Source organism: Tamandua tetradactyla, chromosome 20, assembly GCF_023851605.1.
Source record: "Tamandua tetradactyla isolate mTamTet1 chromosome 20, mTamTet1.pri, whole genome shotgun sequence".
NCBI classification, from domain to species: Eukaryota; Metazoa; Chordata; class Mammalia; order Pilosa; family Myrmecophagidae; genus Tamandua; species Tamandua tetradactyla.
Genome location: NC_135346.1, coordinates 12,971,503 through 12,994,071, shown reverse-complemented (window position 1 = coordinate 12,994,071; position 22,569 = coordinate 12,971,503). Strand labels below are relative to the sequence as shown.

At 36.4% G+C, this 22,569-nt stretch overlaps 1 protein-coding gene across 1 annotated transcript in view; it reads left to right on the top strand.

Annotated features, from left to right (window-relative positions):
* C20H5orf15 (chromosome 20 C5orf15 homolog) overlaps positions 1 to 20,429 on the top strand; it is a 28,959-nt gene extending 8,530 nt beyond the window's left edge. Inside the window, exons 2-3 of the mRNA XM_077138434.1 lie at positions 16,823 to 17,349; positions 18,958 to 20,429. Of these exons, the coding sequence (XP_076994549.1) occupies positions 16,823 to 17,349; positions 18,958 to 19,089 (659 nt within the window). The 3' untranslated portion in view covers positions 19,090 to 20,429. The remainder of the gene's footprint in view (positions 1 to 16,822; positions 17,350 to 18,957) is intronic.
* The last annotated feature ends 2,140 nt before the right edge of the window (positions 20,430 to 22,569 follow it).

Below are 22,569 nucleotides of genomic sequence, written 5' to 3'. Positions count from 1 at the left end.
GCAGAATTAGGTTGTTTAAATTAACTGGCTAGACATACTTGATTAGATAGTGTGCTACAGAAAATTTAAATTTTGGACGAAATAAACATTTTTCCTTTTGTGTCACACAAGAGTCAGAGCTTTAAAATACAGACAGCATTATTATTTTTTAAAACTTGTGTATTGATTTATCTTAGTTTTAACCAGATCAGTTTCATCACATCTTTAATCGGAATTCAATCTTTTTCAGTGTTTTTTTTTTAGCAGTTGCTGTATGGAGTTATGCTGACTTTCAGAGCTGGAGTAGTGTATGAGTCTCAGGTGTTACACAGTTCCAGGGAATGACTAGGTTATACAAAGAGCAAAGCATTTCATAATTTAAAGATAACAGTTAAAGTTTACAATCTGAGTTCTAATTTCTATAAGCATTTTTAAATGAAGCCACTTTCAGAAACGAAGTGTTTTATATTAACAAACCATAGCAGAGTGCCATTCTGCTTCACTTCTACAAGTTCACCAAAGCTGCTAATCAACAGATAAAATGCAATTTATTTATTTGTCTGACCTCTCCTCCAAAGTCCTTCCTTGTTGCAGATGAAGCGCTCCTTTATAGCTGACCATATAAACTTGCAGAGATGTTTTAGAGCAAAGCAGTGCAACTGGCAATTTGGTTGTTTCTGTGATCTGTATCTTTTAAAAAATGGCTAAAACCATAACTGCCGACACCATACCATTGTTTAACATCATTCAGATTAGTATCAGGATATAACATGAATAGTGAGAACACAGTAAAATTTTTAGAAATTTTATACAATTTCTAAATATATGAATAACAGTTTTGCCTATACAAATTTAACCAGCAACAGTATAGGAAATCTTATTTTTGCAGTCACTTAAAAAATTTTTGTTTTATTGTGAAAAATAACATATATACAAAAAAAAAAAAAACCAATATATTTTAAAGCCCACCACAACAGTTAGTTATAGAACAGATTTCAGAGTTTGGTATGGGTTACATTTCCACAATTTTAGGTTTTTCCTTCTGGCTGCTCCAAGATATGGAGACTAAAAGAAATATCATATATATAATGATTCAGGAGTCATACTCATTTGTTAAATCCTATCTTCTCTTTTATAACTTCACCTTCTCCTTTGATCTTTTAATTGTTTATTTTTTATTGACATTTATTGTACATTCGCATACCATGAAATCATCCAAACTATGCAATCAGTGGTTCACAGTATCATCATGTAGCTGTGCATTTATCATCACAATCGACTTTTTTTTCTTTTTTTGTGTGAAAAATAACATATTAAAAAAACAATTAATTTCAAAGCACATCACAATAACTAGTTGTAGAGCAGATTTCAGAGTTTGGTGTGGATTACAATTCCATGATTTTCGGTGTTTATTTCTAGCTGCTTTAAAATACTGGAGACTGAAAGAAATATCAATATGATTCAGCAGTCATACTCATTTGTTAAACCTTACCTTCTCTGTATAACTCTGCCATCACCCTTGATCTAGGAAATCTCTTCTCTCTTTTTTTTTTTTTAATTTTAAGTTTTTTTTAAACATAACATACAAACATGAACATTCTTATCATATGATCATTACATTCTTGTTATATAAACAATAACATCACATATTTGTATATTCATCACCATGATCACCTCTCAGAACATTTACATCAATCCAGAAAAAGAAATAAAAAGAAGAAAGAAAAAAATTTGTGTATACTATATCCCTCCCCCAATCACCAGCATTTCAGTCTAAATTTATTTTTACATTTGTTCCCCTGTTATTTATTTATTTTTAATCAATATGTTTTACTTGTCTATTAGTAAGGTAGATAAAAGGAGCATCAGACACAAGGCCCTCACAATCACACAGTCACATTGTGAAAGCTATGTCATTATACAATCATCTTCAAGAAACATGGCTACTGGAACACAGCTCCAGATTTTCAGGCAGTTCCCTCCAGCCTCTCCAAAATACCTTAATTAAAAAGGTGATATCTAATACTTCTGAACCATTCTTAGCCTCATGCATTTTTCTTCCTTCCTTATCTGTATTTTGGATAAGTAGAGTAACCTCATTGTAAAGAACATTTAAATCATATATTTATATTTGGGTTGAAGGTTACCACTGATCTTTTTTTTATGAAACTTTTTCCATATCTATGTATGGAAAAATGCATAAAAGTAATTATATTTGTTACCATTATTTTTCTTCTCTATTGGTAACATTTTACCTTTACTTTTTTGACATTTAATGAAGTTTTCTAATCTTGTTTCGCTAAGATGGTAATTAATAGGAGCCTGTCTAGATACCCCATCTGGAATTTTGTTACTGTGGTTGTTAATTGTACTTAAGTACTAAATGCCAACTACCAGCTAGTTTCCAGATATCTTTTTTTTTTTTTTTAATATTTTTATTGTAAACAACAAACACACAAACATTCTTGACATGGTTACAATCAGTGGCTCACAACATCATCACATAGTTGCGTGTTCATCACCATATGATCTTTTTTTATAACATTTGCATCTCTCCAGCAAAAGAAAGAAAAAAGAAAAAGCTCATACATGCCATACCTCTTACCCCTCACTCTCATTGACCACCAGTCTTTCAGTCTACTCAATGTATTTTAACCTCTGTTCCCCCTATTATTTGTTTATTTTTTATCCATGTTTTTTAGTCATCTGTCCATACCATAGATAAAAGGAGCATCAGACAAGATTTTCACAATCACATAGTCACATTGCTAAAGGTACAGATATCCTTATTTTTAAAGAAAACTCGTTTCTTTACTTTACCTAATCCAGATATTGGATGTAATAAAAAAACTTTTTTAAGACCATTCCATAGAGTTGTTTTTGTGATCATATGTATTTTATTTTTTGTTTTACAGCTAAATCTGTCATTTAATATGGAAATAAATATTTGCAAAACCTTAAAAAAAAAAAAAAAAGGTGATATCTATATAATGTGTAAGAATAACCTCCAGGATAACCTTTCAGCTCTGGAATCTCAGCCATTGACACTTTATTTTGTCTTGTTTCTCTTTTCCCCCTTTTGGTCGAGAAGGTTTTCTCAATCCCCTGATGCTGAGTCTCAGCTCATTCTAGGATTTCGGTCCCACATTGCCAGGAAGGTCCACACCCCTGGGAAATCTCTTAACCACTGTAATACCTGCCAAAAACCTCCTATGCAATAGGTTGAACTATTTTAGCACCTCACTTTTACAAGGAAAAAGAAGAAATTATTTGTAACAGTTTCCACCTTAACATTGAGGAGACTTGTCTTCTGAAATAAGGCCAAAATAAACATTAACAGGGATATTATTCTGATGTAAAATCTTTGTTTTCTAGACAGAGTAGTTGGATCATTAAGAAAAACTTAAAAAACTTTACGTTAAGAGCAGACTGACAGCCCACCATGTTATTTTATTTTTTAATTAATTAAAAAAAATTAACACAACATTTAGAAATCATTCCATTCTACATATGCAATCAGTAATTCTTAACATCATCACATAGATGCATGATCGTCATTTCTTAGTACATTTGCATCAATTTAGGAAAAGAACTAGCAAACAACAGAAAAAGATATAGAATGTTAATATAGAGAAAAAAATAAAAATAATAGTACAAAAAAAAAGACAAACAAACAGACAGACAAAAAAAAACACCTATAGCTCAGATGCAGCTTCATTCAGTGTTTTAACATGATTACTTTACAATTAGGTATTATTGTGCTGTCCATTTTTGAGTTTTTGTATCTAGTCCTGTTGCACAGTCTGTATCCCTTCAGCTCCAATCACCCATTATCTTACCCTGTTTCTAACTCCTGCTGGACTCTGTTACCAATGACATATTCCAAGTTTATTCTCGAATGTCGGTTCACATCAGTGGGACCATACAGAATTTGTCCTTTAGTTTTTGGCTAGACTCATTCAGCATAATGTTCTCTAGGTCCATCCATGTTATTACATGCTTCATAAGTTTATCCTGTCTTAAAGCTGCATAATATTCCATCGTATGTATATACCACAGTTTGTTTAGCCACTCGTCTGTTGATGGACATTTTGGCTGTTTCCATCTCTTTGCAATTGTAAATAACGCTGCTATAGTCCATTTCATCTAAATTGTTGTATTTATTAGCATAAAGTTGTTCATAGTATCCTGTTATTACCTCCTTTATTTCTGTGAGGTCAGTAGTTATGTCTCCTCTTCTGTTTCTGATCTTATTTATTTGCATCCTCTCTCTTCTTCTTTTTGTCAATCTTGACAAGGGCCCATCGATTTTATTGATTTTCTCATAGAACCAACTTCTGGTCTTATTGATTTTCTCTATTGTTTTCATGTTTTCAATTTAATTTATTTCTGCTCTGATCTTTGTTATTTCTTTCCTTTTGCTTGCTTTGGGATTAGTTTGCTGTTCATTCTCCAGTTCTTCCAAGTGGACAGTTAATTCCTGCATTTTTGCCTTTTCTTCTTTTCTGATATAGGCATTTAGGACAATATATTTCCCTCTTAGCACTGCCTTTGCTGCGTCCCATAAGTTTTGATATGTTGTGTTTTCATTTTCATTTGCCTCGAGGTATTTACTAATTTCTCTTGCAATTTCTTCTTTGACCCACTCGTTGTTTAAGAGTGTGTTGTTGAGCCTCCACGTATTTGTGGATTTTCTGGCACTCTGCCTATTATTGATTTCCAACTTCATTCCTTTATGATCCGAGAAAGTGTTGTGTATGATTTCAATCTTTTTAAATTTGTTAAGACTTGCTTTGTGACCCAGCATATGGTCTATCTTTGAGAATGATCCAAGAGCACTTGAGAAAAAGGTGTATCCTGCTGTTGTGGGATGTAATGTCCTATAAATGTTTGTTAAGTCTAGCTCATTTATAGTAGTATTCAGATTCTCTATTTCTTTTTTTTTTTTTTTTTTTTTTATCAACGGCTGAGAGATTCCAAACAGACTCGAAAGGTTATTCTGGAGGTTATTCTTTTTTTTTTTTTTTTTTTTTATTAATTAAAAAAAGAATTAAGAAAACAATTAGAAATCATTCCAACCTACATGTACAATCAGTAATTCTTAATAACATCACATAGTTGCATATTCATCATTTCTTAGTACATTTGCATCGATTTAGAAAAAGAAATAAAAAGACAACAGAATAAGAATTAAAACAATAATAGAAAAAAAAAAACAAAAAAAACAAAAACAAAAAACCTATACCTCACATGCAGCTTCATTCAGTGTTTTAACATAATTGCATTACAATTGGGTAGTATTGTGCTGTCCATTTCTGAGTTTTTATATCCAGTCCCGTTGTACAGTCTGTATCCCTTCATCTCCAATTATCCCTTCTCTTTTTTTTTTTTTTAATTAACGGAAAAAAAGAAATTAACCCAACATTTAGAGATCATACCATTCTACACATGCAATCATTAATTCTTTTTTTTTTTATTTATTTTTTATTTTTTTTATTTTTTATTTTTTTATTAATTAAAAAAAGAATTAAGAAACAATTAGAAATCATTCCAATCTACATGTACAATCAGCAATTCTTAATAACATCACATAGTTGCATATTCATCATTTCTTAGTACATTTGCATCGATTTAGAAAAAGAAATAAAAAGACAACAGAATAAGAATTAAAACAATAATAGAAAGAAAAAAAACCAAAAAAAACAAAAACAAAAAACCTATACCTCACATGCAGCTTCATTCAGTGTTTTAACATAATTGCATTACAATTGGGTAGTATTGTGCTGTCCATTTCTGAGTTTTTATATCCAGTCCCGTTGTACAGTCTGTATCCCTTCATCTCCAATTATCCCTTCTCTTTTTTTTTTAATTAACGGAAAAAAAGAAATTAACCCAACATTTAGAGATCATACCATTCTACACATGCAATCATTAATTCTTAACATCATCACATAGATGCATGATCATCATTTCTTAGTACATTTGCATTGGTTTAGAAGAACTAGCAACATAACCGAAAAAGATATAGAATGTTAATATAGAGAAAAAAATAAAAGTAATAATAGTAAAATCAAAACAAAACAAAACAAAACAAAACAAAAACCTATAGCTCAGATGCAGCTTCATTCAGTGTTTTAACATGATTACTTTACAATTAGGTATTATTGTGCTGTCCATTTTTGAGTTTTTGTATCTAGTCCTGTTGCACAGTCTGTATCCCTTCAGCTTCAATTACCCATTGTCTTACCCTGTTTCTAACTCCTGCTGAACTCTGTTACCAATGACATATTTCAAGTTTATTCTCGAATGTCCGTTCACATCAGTGGGACCATACAGTATTTGTCCTTTAGTTTTTGGCTGGATTCACTCAGCATAATATTCTCTAGGTCCATCCATGTTATTACATGCTTCATAAGTTTATCTTGTCTTAAAGCTGCATAATATTCCATCGTATGTATATACCACAGTTTGTTTAGCCACTCTTCTGTTGATGGAGATTTTGGCTGTTTCCATCTCTTTGCAATTGTAAATAACGCTGCATAAACATTGGTGTGCAAATGTCCGTTTGTGTCTTTGCCCTTTAAGTCCTTTGAGTAGATACCTAGCAATGGTATTGCTGGGTCGTATGGCAATTCTATATTCAGCTTTTTGAGGAACCGCCAAACTGCCTTCCACAGTGGTTGCACCCTTTGACATTCCCACCAACAGTGGATAAGTGTGCCTCTTTCTCCGCATCCTCTCCAGCACTTGTCATTTTCTGTTTTGTTGATAATGGCCATTCTGGTGGGTGTGAGATGATATCTCATTGTGGTTTTGATTTGCATTTCTCTAATGGCCAGGGACATGGAGCATCTCTTCATGTGCCTCTTGGCCATCCGTATTTCCTCTTCTGAGAGGTGTCTGTTCAAGTCTTTTTCCCATTTTGTAATTGGGTTGGCTGTCTTTTTGTTGTTGAGATGAACAATCTCTTTATAAATTCTGGATACTAGACCTTTATCTGATATATCATTTCCAAATATTGTCTCCCATTGTGAAGGCTGTCTTTCTACTTTCTTGATGAAGTTCTTTGATGCACAAAAGTGTTTAATTTTGAGGAGTTCCCATTATTTATTTCCTTCTTCAGTGCTCTTGCTTTAGGTTTAAGGTCCATAAAACCGCCTCCAGTTGTAAGATCCATAAGATATCTCCCAACATTTTCCTCTAACTGTTTTATGGTCTTAGACCTAATGTTTAGATCTTTGATCCATTTTGAGTTAACTTTTGTATAGGGTGTGAGATACGGGTCTTCTTTCATTCTTTTGCATATGGATATCCAGTTCTCTAGGCACCATTTATTGAAGAGACTGCTCTGTCCCAGGTGAGTTGGCTTGACTGCCTTATCAAAGATCAAATGTCCATAGATGGGAGGGTCTATATCTGAGCACTCTATTCGATTCCATTGGTCGATATATCTATCTTTATGCCAATACCATGCTGTTTTGACCACTGTGGCTTCATAATATGCCTTAAAGTCAGGCAGCGCGAGACCTCCAGCTTCGTTTTTTTTCCTCAAGATGTTTTTAGCAATTCGGGGCACCCTGCCCTTCCAGATAAATTTGCTTATTGGTTTTTCTAATTCTGAAAAATAAGTTGTTGGGATTTTGATTGGTATTGCATTGAATCTGTAAATCAATTTAGGTAGGATTGACATCTTAACTATATTTAGTCTTCCAATCCATGAACACGGTATGCCCTTCCATCTATTTAGGTCTTCTGTGATTTCTTTTAGCAGTTTTTTGTAGTTTTCTTTATATAGGTTTTTTGTCTCTTTAGTTAAATTTATTCCTAGGTATTTTATTCTTTTAGTTGCAATTGTAAATGGGATTCGTTTCTTGATTTCCCCCTCAGCTCGTTCATTACTAGTGTATAGAAATGCTACAGATTTTTGAATGTTGATCTTGTAACCTGCTACTTTGCTGTACTCATTTATTAGCTCTAGTAGTTTTGTTGTGGATTTTTCCGGGTTTTCGACGTATAGTATCATATCGTCTGCAAACAGTGATAGTTTTACTTCTTCCTTTCCACTTTGATGCCTTGTATTTCTTTTTCTTGTCTAATTGCTCTGGCTAGAACCTCCAACACAATGTTGAATAATAGTGGTGATAGTGGACATCCTTGTCTTGTTCCTGATCTTAGGGGGAAAGTTTTCAATTTTTCCCCATTGAGGATGATATTAGCTGTGGGTTTTTCATATATTCCCTCTATCATTTTAAGGAAGTTCCCTTGTATTCCTATCTTTTGAAGTGTTTTCAACAGGAAAGGATGTTGAATCTTGTCGAATGCCTTCTCTGCATCAATTGAGATGATCATGTGATTTTTCTGTTTGATTTGTTGATATGGTGTATTACATTAATTGATTTTCTTATGTTGAACCATCCTTGCATACCTGGGATGAATCCTACTTGGTCCTGATGTATAATTGTTTTAATGTGTTGTTGGATACGATTTGCTAGAATTTTATTGAGGATTTTTGCATCTGTATTCATTAGAGAGATTGGTCTGTAGTTTTCTTTTTTTGTAATATCTTTGCCTGGTTTTGGTATGAGGGTGATGTTGGCTTCATAGAATGAATTAGGTAGTTTTCCCTCCACCTCGATTTTTTTGAAGAGTTTGAAGAGAATTGGTACTAATTCTTTCTGGAACGTTTGGTAGAATTCACATGTGAAGCCATCTGGTCCTGGACTTTTCTTTTTAGGAAGCTTTTGAATGACTAATTCAATTTCTTTACTTGTGATTGGTTTGTTGAGGTCATCAATGTCTTCTTGAGTCAAAGTTGGTTGTTCATGTCTTTCCAGGAACCCGTCCATTTCCTCTAAATTGTTGTATTTATTAGCGTAAAGTTGTTCATAGTATCCTGTTATTTCCTCCTTTATTTCTGTGAGGTCAGTAGTTATGTCTCCTCTTCCATTTCTGATCTTATTTATTTGCATCCTCTCTCTTCTTCTTTTTGTCAATCTTGCTAAGGGCCCATCAATCTTATTGATTTTCTCATAGAACCAACTTCTGGCCTTATTGATTTTCTCTATTGTTTTCATGTTTTCAATTTCATTTATTTGTGCTCTAATCTTTGTTATTTCTTTCCTTTTGCTTGCTTTGGGGTTAGCTTGCTGTTCTTTCTCCAGTTCTTCCAAATGGATAGTTAATTCCTGAATTTTTGCCTTTTCTTCTTTTCTGATATAGGCATTTAGAGCAATAAATTTCCCTCTTAGCACTGCCTTTGCTGCGTCCCATAAGTTTTGATATGTTGTGTTTTCATTTTCATTCGCCTCGAGGTATTTGCTAATTTCTCTTGCAATTTCTTCTTTGACCCAGTCGTTGTTTAGGAGTGTGTTGTTGAGCCTCCACGTATTTGTGAATTTTCTGGCACTCTGCCTATTATTGATTTCCAACATCATTCCTTTATGGTCCGAGAAAGTGTTGTGTAAGATTTCAATCTTTTTAAATTTGTTGAGACTTGCTTTGTGACCCAGCATATGGTCTATATTTGAGAATGATCCATGAGCACTTGAGAAAAAGGTGTATCCTGCTGTTGTGGGATGTAATGTCCTATAAATGTCTATTAAGTCTAGTTCATTTATAGTAATATTCAGATTCTCTATTTCTTTGTTGATCCTCTGTAGATGTTCTGTCCCTGGATGAGAGTGGTGAGTTGAAGTCTCCAACTATTATGGTATATGAGTCTATTTCCCTTTTCAGTGTTTGCAGTATATTCCTCACGTATTTTGGGGCATTCTGATTCGGTGCGTAAATATTTATGATTGTTATGTCTTCTTGTTTAATTGTTCCTTTTATTAGTATATAGTGTCCTTCTTTGTCTCTTTTAACTGTTTTACATTTGAAGTCTAATTTGTTGGATATTAGTATAGCCACTCCTGCTCTTTTCTGGTTGTTATTTGCATGAAATATCTTTTCCCAACCTTTCACTTTCAACCTATGTTTATCTTTGGGTCTAAGATGTGTTTCCTGTAGACAGCATATCGAAGGATCCTGTTTTTTAATCCATTCTGCCAATCTATGTCTTTTGATGGGGAATTCAGTCCATTGACATTTAGTGTTATTACTGTTTGGATAATATTTTCCTCTAACATTTTGCCTTTTGTATTATATATATCATATCTGATTTTCCTTCTTTCTACACTCTTTTCCATATCTCTCTCTTCTGTCTTTTTGTATCTGACTCTAGTGCTCCCTTTAGTATTTCTTGCAGAGCTGGTCTCTTGGTCACAAATTCTTTCAGTGACTTTTTGTCTGAGAATGTTTTAATCTCTCCCTCATTTTTGAAGGATAATTTTGCTGGATATAGGAGTCTTGGTTGGCAGTTTTTCTCTTTTAGTATTTTAAATATATCATCCCACTGTCTTCTAGCTTCCATGGTTTCTGCTGAGAAATCTACACAAAGTCTTATTGGGTTTCCCTTGTATGTAATGGATTGTTTTTCTCTTGCTGCTTTCAAGATCTTCTCTTTCTCTTTGACCTCTGACATTCTAACTAGTAAGTGTCTTGGAGAACGCCTATTTGGGTCTAATCTCTTTGGGGTGCGCTGCACTTCTTGGATCTGTAATTTTAGGTCTTTCATAAGAGTTGGGAAATTTTCAGTGATAATTTCTTCCATTAGTTTTTCTCCTCCTTTTCCCTTCTCTTCTCCTTCTGGGACACCCACAACACGTATATTTGTGCGGTTCATATTGTCCTTGAGTTCCCTGATACCCTGTTCAAATTTTTCCATTCTTTTCCCTATAGTTTCTGTTTCTTTTTGGAATTCAGATGTTCCATCCTCCAAATCACTAATTCTATCTTCTGTCTCTTTAAATCTATCATTGTAGCTATCCATTATTTTTTCTGTTTGCTACTTTATCCTTCACTTCCATAAGTTCTGCGATTTGTTTTTTCAGTTTTTCTATTTCTTCTTTATGTTCAGCCCATGTCCTCTTCATGTCCTCCCTCAATTTATCGATTTCATTTTTGAAGAGGTTTTCCATTTCTGTTCGTATATTCAGCATTAGTTGTCTCAGCTCTTGTGTCTCATTTGAGCTATTGGTTTGTTCCTTTGACTGAGCCATATTCTCAATCTTTTGAGCGTGGACAGTTATCTTCTGCTGCTGGCGTCTGGGCATTTATTCAGATTTCTCTTGGTGTTGGACACAGCAAGGTTGTAATATTTTTCTGTGAAATCTCTGGGTTCTGTTTTTCTTATCCTGCCCAGTAGGTGGCGCTCATGGCACCCGTTTGTCTGCGGGTCCCACCAGTAAAAGGTGCTGTGGGACCTTAAACTTTGGAAAACTCTCGCCGTCCTGGGGGTTCGCTAGCCGAAACGGCTTTAGCCGGCCCGGGGTCCGAACGCAGGGAGGGTTGCTGGTCGCCGCAGGCAGGGAAAGAGCCCGTCCGAATTTCCTAGTCGGCCCTGGGCAACAAGCATGGTGGGAGGGCGCCAGCGGCAGCGGCCCGCCCGAGAGAGTGCACGTTCCCCGGGAGTCACGGGGTCACCGTTCTCCGCGGCCTGGGGGTTTCCGATCCAATTCTCTCAGTTGGTCCGGGGGCTGCGCATGGTGTGGGCGCCAGTCGCCTTGGTTTCAGGGGAACACCTCTCCAATTCTCCCAGCCGGCCCGGGAAGGGGGAAGGGAGTAACTCCGGCCGCTTGCCACCCCGCCCGGTAAGGCCCGCGCGCCTCGGCGATCTCACCCGAGCTGCTTCTCTCAGCCAGCCAGCCGTTCCAGGATGGGGTACGCTGTCTTTTTTATCTCTGTTGTGGCTTTGGGCGCTTTCTGTATCGTTTCTACTCCCCTAGTAGGTGTCCTGGAGAAGAAACTAAGATCCGCGCGTCTTACTAAGCCGCCATCTTCCAGGAAGTCTTCAGATTCTCTATTTCTTTATTGATCCTCTGTGTAGATGTTCTGTCCATTGATGAGAGTGGGGAATTGAAGTCTCCAACTATTATGGTATATGTGTCTATTTCCCTTTTCAGTGTTTGCAGTGTATTCCTTACATATTTTGGGGCATTCTGGTTCGGTGCGTAAATATTTATGATTGTTATGTCTTCTTGTTGAATTGTTCCTTTATTAGTAGATAGTGTCCTTCTTTGTCTCTTTTAACTGTTTTACATTTGAAGTCTAATTTGTTGGATATTAGTATAGCCACTCCTACTCTTTTCTGGTTGTTATTTGCATGAAATATCTTTTCCCAACCTTTCACTTTCAACCTATGTTTATCATTGGGTCTAAGATGTGTTTCCTGTAGACAGCATATAGAAGGATCCTGTTTCTTAATCCATTCTGCCAATCTATGTCTTTTGATTGGGGAATTCAGTCCATTAACATTTAGTGTTAATACTGTTTGGATAATATTTTCCTCTACCATTTTGCCTTTTGTATTATGTATATCATATCTGACTTTCCTTCTTTCTACACTCCTCTCCATACCTCTCTCTTCTGTCTTTTTGTATCTGACTCTAGTGCTCCCTTTAGTATTTCTTGCAGGGCTGGGCTCTTGGTCACAAATTCTCTCAGTGACTTTTTGTCTGAGAATGTTTTAATTTCTCCCCCATTTTTGAAGGACAATTTTGCTGGATATAGGAGTCTTGGTTGGCATTTTTTCTCTTTTAGTAAATTAAATATATCATCCCACTGTCTTCTAGCCTCCATGGTTTCTGCTGAGAAATCTACACATAGTCTTATTGGGTTTCCCTTGTATGTGATGGATTGTTTTTCTCTTGCTGCTTTCAAGATCCTCTCTTTCTCTCTGACCTCTGACATTCTAACTAGTAAGTGTCTTGAAGAACGCCTATTTGGGTCTAATCTCTTGGGGGTGCGCTGCACTTCTTGGATCTGTAATTTTAGGTCTTTCATAAGAGTTGGGAAGTTTTCAGTGATAATTTCTTCCATTAGTTTTTCTCCTCCTTTTCCCTTCTCTTCTCCTTCTGGGACACCCACAACATGTATATTTGTGCGGTTCATATTGTCCTTGAGTTCCCTGATACCCTGTTCAAATTTTTCCATTCTTTTCCTGATAGTTTCTGTTTCTTATTGGAATTCAGATGTTCCATCTTCCAAATCACTAATTCTATCTTCTGTCTCTTTAAATCTATCATTGTAGGTATCCATTGTTTTTTCCATCTTTTCTACTTTATCCTTCACTTCCATAAGTTCTGTGATTTGTTTTTTTCAGTTTTTCTATTACTTCTTTTTGTTCAGCCCATGTCTTCTTCATGTCCTCCCTCAATTTATCGATTTCGTTTTCAAGAGGTTTTCCATTTCTGTTCGTATATTCAGCATTAGTTGTCTCAGCTCTTGTATCTCATTTGAACTATTGGTTTGTTCCTTTGACTGGGCCATATTTTCAATTTTTTGAGCGTGATCCGTTATCTTCTGCTGGCGTCTGGGCATTTAGTCAGATTTCCCTGGGTGCTAGACCCAACAATTTCGAAGATTTTTCTGTGAAATCTCTGGGATCTGTTTTTCTTATCCTGCCCAGTAGGTGGCGCTCGTGGCACACGTTTGTCTGCGGGTCCCACCAGTAAAAGGTGCTGTGGGTCCTTTAACTTTGGAAAACTCTCGCCGTCTGGGAGGTTCGCCAGCCGAAGCGGCTTGGACGAGTGCCAGCCGGCCCAGGGACCGAACGCGGGGAGGGTCGCCGGCCACCGCAGCCCGGGAGAGCGCCCGTCTGAATTTCCTAGTCGGCCCAGGGCGCCAAGCGTGACGGGAGGGTGCCAGCCGCTGCGGCCCGCCTGGGAGAGTGCACCGTTCCCGGGGAGTCACTTGTTTGGAAGGGGCCCCCTCCCCATCACCGTTCTCCGCGGTCTGGGGATTTCCAATCCTATTCTCTCAGTTGGTCCGGGGGGCCTCGCGTGGTCGGGACGCCAGCCCCCGCGGTTTGAGGGGACCGCCTGTCCAATTCTCCCAGCCAGCCCGGGAAGGGGGAAGGGAGGAACTCCAGCCTCTTGCCGCCCCGCCCGGTGAACCCCCGCCCCTCGGCGATCTCACCGGAGCAGGTTCTCTCAGCCAGTCAGCCGTTCCAGGATGGGGTACGCTGTCTTTTTAATCTCTGTCGTGGCTCTGGGAGCTGTTCTGTATCATTTCTACTCCCCTAGTAGCTGTTCTGGAGGAGAGACTAAGATCCGCGCGTCTTACTAAGCCGCCATCTTCTCCGGAAGTCTTAGCATGTTAATTTTGATGTCAAGGAGATGTTATGTAGGCAGTTGCATTTATAAATCTAGAATTCTGGAAGTTTTTGAAAGATCTCTTCTGTTTGATTGATTTCTTTTCAGAGGAGATGGGAAATGATGTCATCAGTTAAGAATGAGGATGAGAGATAAGGTGTTGGATGTTTGAGGATAGAGAATAATGTGAATGATCTGCTGAGGGAATGGGAGGGTAAATGGCCTAGGAAAATACAGTATAATTGCCAGCAGCATTTAAAGTCTTCCTGAATTTTTGGTATTTAATTTAAAATGATATAAAAACAGTGGCGTAGTTATATACCATTTTCTCAGCCATGGTCAGTTGCTTGGTTGCCGTTGGGGAGTAGCCAGAGAGTTGGAGTAGCCAGAGTACTCTTGGAAATGAGTAGGGCAAAGGGAGTGAGGAAGAAGGGTCCATGTAAGAAAGAGATTGAAATGACTGACTATAGAAATTAATCTGGGTAAATAGGGAGGAGACTGCTGTGGGCATGGGCATGGTGGCAGTTAGGGACTGAAGAGGTGGTAGAATTAAAGGATTGTAGGTCTTCATGGATTCAGAGTTCTAAGGAATGAACCAGAAGGGTAGGAGAACATGTCAGTGAATGGAATGCATGAAAATGCTATTATGGAGGGGTCGTGATGATAAATAATGAGCATGGGAGTGAGAGGCTGTGGTAAGGGGAGAGGGCTAGATCCTTAGCCAGGAAGTTTTGAAATCAATTTAGGAGTAATTGTCTTGGAGAGAGTGAGAATAAGCAAGAAGCTAAAATTAAGAAATGGGGGGCATGATCTGGGAGTTGGTGGACAAAGGTTAGAGAGTAGAAGATGACATGAGAATCAAAACTGGAAGGGGTGTGGTTTAAAGAGGGGAATAGGAGAATACTTTGAAAGAGGCAGTAAGAAGATGGATAACTCCCCCTGCTCCAGACTGAGTGGTGCAAGGTGTGGGAGAAGAATCAGTTATTACTTGAAAGTGCTGCAGGAAAAGTATGTCCCTGGGGGAGAGCCAGAATTCATTTATAACAAGCGATAAAAGGATTTTCTGATGATTGACCATAAATTTTAGAGTGTATAATGGAAGAGTTTCTGGACATGGAGAGGACTGGGAGATGGGGACAAAATTGTAATCATCCCCACCTCTACCAAATTGTGTCTTTTAAAGGTACATGAATATTCCAGAAGTTGTGTAGAAAAACAATTTAGAAAAAAAATCAAGCTTACTTGACTCTCAGTTATGTTAATGATTTTGTTTTTAAATATATTATCCACACTTTGTCAGAAAAATAGTACCAAATTAAGGGGGTACATGTAAAAATTCTTTTCAGAAATTCGTGTTAATAGTTTTTTAAATAATGTAGGTTTTGTTTATTTTTGTTTTCTTCCAGTTAAAAATTTCAAAGAGCCAACTATTGCCAATGTTTTAAGGGAGTTTTATTATAAATTATTATTATTTTTGGATCCTCTATTCAATCTAATTGAAACCAGCTATTTCTTTTTTCTAATCAAGATATCAGCTATTACAAACCAGAGTATAATCATATAAACAAAGAATTATCTATTAGATTGTTAATTTATGTGCATGCACACATTTCTTGCTTTAATCTTATACCTGTAAAGTATTTTACTTTAATTTGATAGACTTTAAAATATTTTGAGTATATTTAGATCTCATGTGACTGGTATATTTATTTCTATACATACACACATGGAGAGGCAGATATGTATATCATAGGGAATTTTTTCAGAACTTTCTTTTGGGTACATGGGCCAGGATTCAGACCCGGGTCTTCCTCGAGGCAGGTGCAAATTCTACCACTGAACTACCCATGAATTCATTTGTTTAAAAGTGTAATAGATACCCTTAAAGTTCTCCAACAAGTACTATATTAGATTATAAATTAGACTGTTAACTTTCAACAGGGATTCCTCTGAACTTTTATATACAGAGTTACTTATATAAATAACTTTACCTTTACTTTAGTAAACCATGCTGATTTGATAGAAGCATAAGGAATTAAGAGCTTGTATGTTTTTAGCATCAGATCTTATGCCTAAGTTCCTTCCCCGTTTTTAAAATAGTCTGCTTTACATTTAGCTTTGGTTCCCAATTTAAGGGCATTCTTCCAGGTTTAGTATCACTTAGAAATACTGCTGAGAGCTTGCTTATAGCTTTTCTTGGATATGTTGTTGAAAACCAGAATCCATGTCTTGTTTGTGACCTACTTGAGCCTCTGTTCTGGGTATGGGGTGGAGTTGGGCGAGGATGATTCCTGTCATGCTCTTTCTGAAATGAAAACGTGGATGGGTAAGAGCTGTGTGTGAACTTAGTCATGATGATCTAAAGTGACCTCTCTTCTTTTGGTGGCAGGCTATATAATATAGTAGCTTGTTTTATGTTAAGTCGCTACTATCCGGCAAAGCAATTGTCTGATTAATAATTGACTAGGAGGAAATGTAATTGATCACTGTCTATTGAGACTTACTAACGGTTCTCAAGAGAAGGTAATAGGAATGTAGCAGAGAAAAATGCTTAGCGATCGGCCTGTGAAAATTTTAGGTAAATATGCTTTTAGTTTTGTGGAGATAGAGTTGGAGATTTCAGTTTAATGTTCTTTATTCATTTATTTCAGTTCTGCCACAGACTAATTCACCAACCCACAGTGTACTCAATCGAGATATTTCTACTCCACATATGAAAGGTTTATTACCTGAAGACCAAACCAATCCTCCTGTTTCCCAGATCATTACCACTCTCCCTCCCACACCTAGTACAGAGAAAGGTGGAGGGACATCTTTGGCCCCTCCTCCCTCCCCTACTACTTCTCTGTCTCAAGAGGAAGCTGATGACAATGAAGATCCCAGCATAGAGGAGGAGGATCTCCTCACACTGAAGAGTTCTCCATCCACAGCCAAAGACGCTCTGGACAATGGAGATTACGGAGAACCAGACTATGACTGGACCACCAGCCCCAGGGACGAGGAGTCTGATGAGGCCTTGGAAGAAAACCGGGGCTACGTGGAAATTGAACAGTCAGTGAAATCTATTAAGACTCCGTCCTCAAATATGGAAGAGGAAGATAGCCATTTCTTTTTTCACCTAATTATATTTGCTTTCTGTATCGCTGTTGTTTACATTACATATCACAACAAAAGGAAGGTAAGTTCCAGATTTTTTCAGCTCCTGTAAGTTGTCCTTTATGATCTCAGTCATAATTCTTATTAATACTTTTGGTGATTCAGGGGTTTTTCCTTTTTTAATGAAGTTTAAATTGATGCTAAAATATTGAGATGTTGAATCAGTTTATAAATCTGTAGTGTATTTTAACAAATTACAGATTGTTGACTACATATACTTCTGAAAAAGAAATAGCAAAATTATTTCTTAATGAGCAAAACCAGAAGCCCAGTGCTTTTTTTTCCTGAATATTAAGAAATTTTAATTCAGGGGGAATCCTTTGGCAAAAGATTGTTAATTTAATATTTTGTCTTTTAATTTATTAAGCAGGAACTTAATTATTTTTTAATAACAGAGTTTTCTGGTAATAAAATTATTTCATGTTTCTGTTAAAAAAAGTATAGAAAAAAAATTTAAGCTCCCACCCAGAGCTATTCTGTAACTGTGTATATAATGTAGCATATATGTATGTTGTAAAGTTTTTTTTTTCCCTGCATGGGCAGGCACCGGGAATTGAACCTGGGTCTCTTGCATGGCAGGCGGGAACTCTGCCTGCTGAGCCACTGTGGCCCGCCTTCTCTATGTTGTAAATTTTAAAATGTATTTGATCTCATATAGAGTTTTGTATCTTGCTGTTTACCTAACAAACCATGAGCACTTTCTAGTTCTTTAATATTCTTTAAAAACATGCTTTAATAGCTGCATAATTTTTTCACCTGTTTTTCTATGGGAAATTTAGATTGTTTCCAATCTTTGGTTCAAAAATAATATTATGGTGAATACTTCTATACTGGAATATTCATAATTATACCATGTTTTAAATGATATAAGAATTAGTGTGCTGGGTTATGTGAGGCAAAAGAGGCATAGCTGGGATTGCACGGGGAACTTTTAGCTTTAGGGTACATCTTGGCACTGTGTGGTTCCAGAGCCGAATATTTAAGCTTTTCAAAATACTTAAAAGAAGGTCAGACAAACAATTTCCTTTTCAAAGCTTACTGGTTAGGAAATTTTAGTTCTTGACTTTACTATGTTTACTTTGTGATTCCTGGTAAACCACCTTCCCCTTCATGCCCTGATTTTTGTGCCTGAGAAATGGCAAAACTGGATCAGATAAATTTTGAGGCCTTCCAGCTTTCAGAAACAGTGATTCTAATATCTTGTTTATGGTTTTGAATTAAAAAACAAGCAAGGAAACTAGCCTTTCTGTTAGTTTATTTGTAGTTCACTAGCTTTACAAATATTTGTAGGTAGATGAAATTTTGAATGACAGTGATATTCTCTCCCAGTGTTTGGTGTTGGGCCATCTCTATTATAAGGAACTTGTTGAACAAGAGGGTTCCTGGACTCCATTTCAGTGTACTAACTTAACCTCTGAAGACAGAGCCTAGGAATTTGAGTCCTTAACAAGCAATCCTTGTTGAGAAGCATTATCTAACCTTGTTTGACAGGATGGAAAATAAAGTAGGCCTGTTGTTATTTTACTCTTTGTATTAGGAACCTAGGAGAGAGATAGTTCAATTGTTACAAAAACTTTTACCATATCTTCCATTTTTCTTTTGCATATCTAATTAATTTTGTTTATTCCAGATTTTCCTTTTGGTTCAAAGCAGGAAATGGCGTGATGGTCTTTGTTCCAAAACAGTGGAATATCATCGTCTAGACCAGAATGTTAATGAGGCAATGCCTTCTCTGAAGATTACCAATGATTATATTTTTTAAAGCACTGTGATTTGAGTTTGCTTATTATGTAATTTTATTTGCTTGAATTTTTTATATGATATTGTGCAGATGTTTGCCATAGGCAATTGGTACTAAAATGAGAGGTGGGTCTCTCTTTATTTTGCCTTGGTGCTTTGGAAATTAAATGTCACAAACAAGGAGTATATAATTTTTTATCTACACTTTTAGAGCGGAATTTAATTAGGTGCCCAAAATGTGGAGCTAAGCATTACTTTATATTTACTCTGTTAGTTTTTATTGTTTCAGATTCCTTTATCTTACTTCTTCTAGAAGAATTAGTAATGCTACTTTTAAGAGATCCCAAACTTGTAAAGTTCTAAAATATCTGGTATGGTATCCAAATACTATGTTGCAAGCACATATTTCTTTGTGCCCCCAGACTGTAATGTACAAGGATATGTGTGCTAATGCTTTACTTTTAAGTAACACTTTTTCTTTCAGGAAAATTGCTTTGAATAATTTGGGTAATCTAAATATAATTTAAGGTAATGATATTCCGAATTGATCCCAGTTTTAGGTAACACATTAAATGTGTTTAGAAATTCTGACAATAGAGACTCTGCAATTTGCAGTGGATATAGATAAAATGCTATAGAGATACCATTTTGTTTTGTTTGAATTATTGAATTAAATTTCAAGGTAGAAATTGTGCAAAATATTAAATAAACATATAGTGCTTTTAGTTAGTAAATGATTATAGCCCAGTTTCCTCTAAGTTCTCAAGCAAGAGACAGAGTTTAAAATTATATGAGATTTGTTCACATGGTTTATTATTTTATAGTAATTTTGAATAAATCTTAGAGACCATTATCACTTAAATAATACTGTATCTAGGTCTTTCAAATTAAAATTATATGTGAATGAAGTTGTTTGTATACATAAAGGATATATGTGTACACTGACCATTTTCCCCCTTATTTGTTTTATTTTCTTTGTTTATTTACAGACTAGAAATTATTTCGTTTTAGCTTATCTTTCTATCTTAAAGAATTGATTAATATGTAAATACGTGATTTGAACCATGGTTGACTTAGAAGTGTCACTGTACAAATTTTTAGAGAACATAACCCCTACTATACTTTAAACACATACTCACAAAGCCCAGGGTGAGTTAGTGGGCGTGCGCTTTGTATAGAGATGGAAGAAATAGGGCAGTACAACATTTCTCTCTGGCAGACATTTTATTGTCCTAATAAGGAAGGGAAGCACAATGGAAATACACCTGAACTGTTTTATTGCAGTAACTTTTTTCATATTTGAAATTGTATTATTTAATATTTTGAATAAAATTTAAAAAAATAAATGGCAAAGGATATAAACCCATGCTTTTGTAAGTGTGTTTCATTTTAATGATGGCATGGGGTCTTTGGGCATTTGGGTGGTTACAGAGGGGTAGTGCTTATAATTGTTCCTCTTAGCAATAGAACTCTGCCTCCATGAATTCTACTTAAATTTCTAAATCCTTTTTTAGACCCAGTTTACCGCTAGGTGCTGAAGTTCAGTGAAAAATTTCTAGTATCTCAGTCTCCCTGTTGCCAGTGATAATAGAAGCTCCTCCAACCTGAAAGATCATCCCTCTAGTGGATGTGGGGTTCATTGGCACTTCCAGAAGGCACAGTGTTTACCACCCAGGTTCCAGTGCTACAATCAAGGAGCCTCGACTTTTGGAGTGTCAGATGTAAATTGATTAAAAATGTTGCTGTAGTCCTAACAGAGGCAACTAAGCTGGGCTAGGGACCCAAGATCCACATTTGAGTTTATAGCACTAATGGCTCCTACCTACGTGCAGTTGGCTGCCCCCTTTTCCCAGACTCATTTTTGGATAGATTAAGGTCTCTGCATCAAATTTGGGTACTAATGGCACAATAGATTACCCCTTCGCTCCATTTTTGTATTGTATCTGAAAAGGAATGTGTTAAAAATTGTGAGGCAGACAGAAAGAGACTAGAATTTGTGCACACAGGCATGACTTGACTGGGGTTTCTTGATTTTAGATGTGAACTCATGAGGGTGAGTACAAGCTATTTTGTAGGTGTTCAGGAAGCTTCCCTGTCAGTAGTTTTTCCCCGAGTATAAGCTTCTTGAGAACAGGTGCCTGGGTCTTCCTTACTGATCTCCAACCCCATTCACAGTTCTTGCCCATTTTTTCTATTAGAGTGTCTGTCTTTTTCTTACTGGTTTGTAGGAGTTCTCTATTCTGAATATGAGCCCTTAGTTGGTTATGTATGTGACAAATAACTTCTCTTGCTCTGTGACTTGCCTTCTCATTTTTTTAATGGTGTTTTTTGTTGTTGTTGTGGAAATTATGTCTCTTTTATTGAGGTAAAATTTATGTGCAATAAAATGCATATGTTTTAAGTATTCAGTTGAATCAGTTTTGACAATTGAAGATATTATATTTGTAACCACTAACCCCAAACAACATGTATTTCCATTACCCCAGAGAGTTCCCTAGGGCCCCTTTCCAGGCAATTCTTCCAGAGGTAACCACTCACCATTCCACTGGTAACCATGTAATGATTTGTTTTGCCACAGATTAGTTTTGTCTGCCCTAGAACTTCATATAAATGGAATAGTAAAGTATGTATTCTTTTATGTCTGGTTTCTTTTGGTCAACATAATGTTTTTGCTCCTGTATCTAGAGTCATCCACGTTTGCTGCATTATCAGTAGTTCATTTCTTTGTATTGCTGTGTAGTATTTATTGAATTAATATGCCACAATTTGTTTATCTGTGACATATTAATATTGATGGACATTTGTGTTATTTTCAGTTTTGGCTTATGATAAATAAAGCTGGTATAAACATTCTTGCAAAAGACTTTTTGTGAGACTTTATAATATATATTTTAAAATGAAACTTTTTATTTTGAGATAATTATAGACTCACATGCACTTATAAAGAACGACATAGAGAGATCCTGTGCACCCTTTACTTGGTTTGCCCCGATGGTAGCAGCTTGTAAAACCATAGTCCAATATGACAACCAAGTCAAGATACAGAACATTTTCATCATCAAAGGATTCCTCATGTCACCCTTTTATAGATATACCTACTTCCTTCCCTCACCCTCCTCTTCCTTAATCCCTGGCCCTACTAGGGACTTCTAGTAAAGTGTTGAATAATAGGGGTGACAGTGGCCATCCTTGTCTCATTCCCAATCTTAGGGGGAATCTTCTGTGGTAGTTAGGTTCAGGTGTCAGCTTGGCCAAGTGATGGTGCGTAGTTCTATTGTTGTGGACTTGATTCATTAGCATGTGAAACTCAACTATTGCTGATTACATCTGTAGTCAGCTAAGGGGAGCACCTGTGGCAATGAGTGATGTTTAATTTAATTAGCTGGAGGCTTAAAAAGGAGGTCAGAAGAGAGCCCAATGCAGCACAGCCCAGGCAGCTCAGCATACCTCATCTCAGCACTCACAGCTCAGCCCAGTCTTTTGGAGATGCAGAAAGGACTCA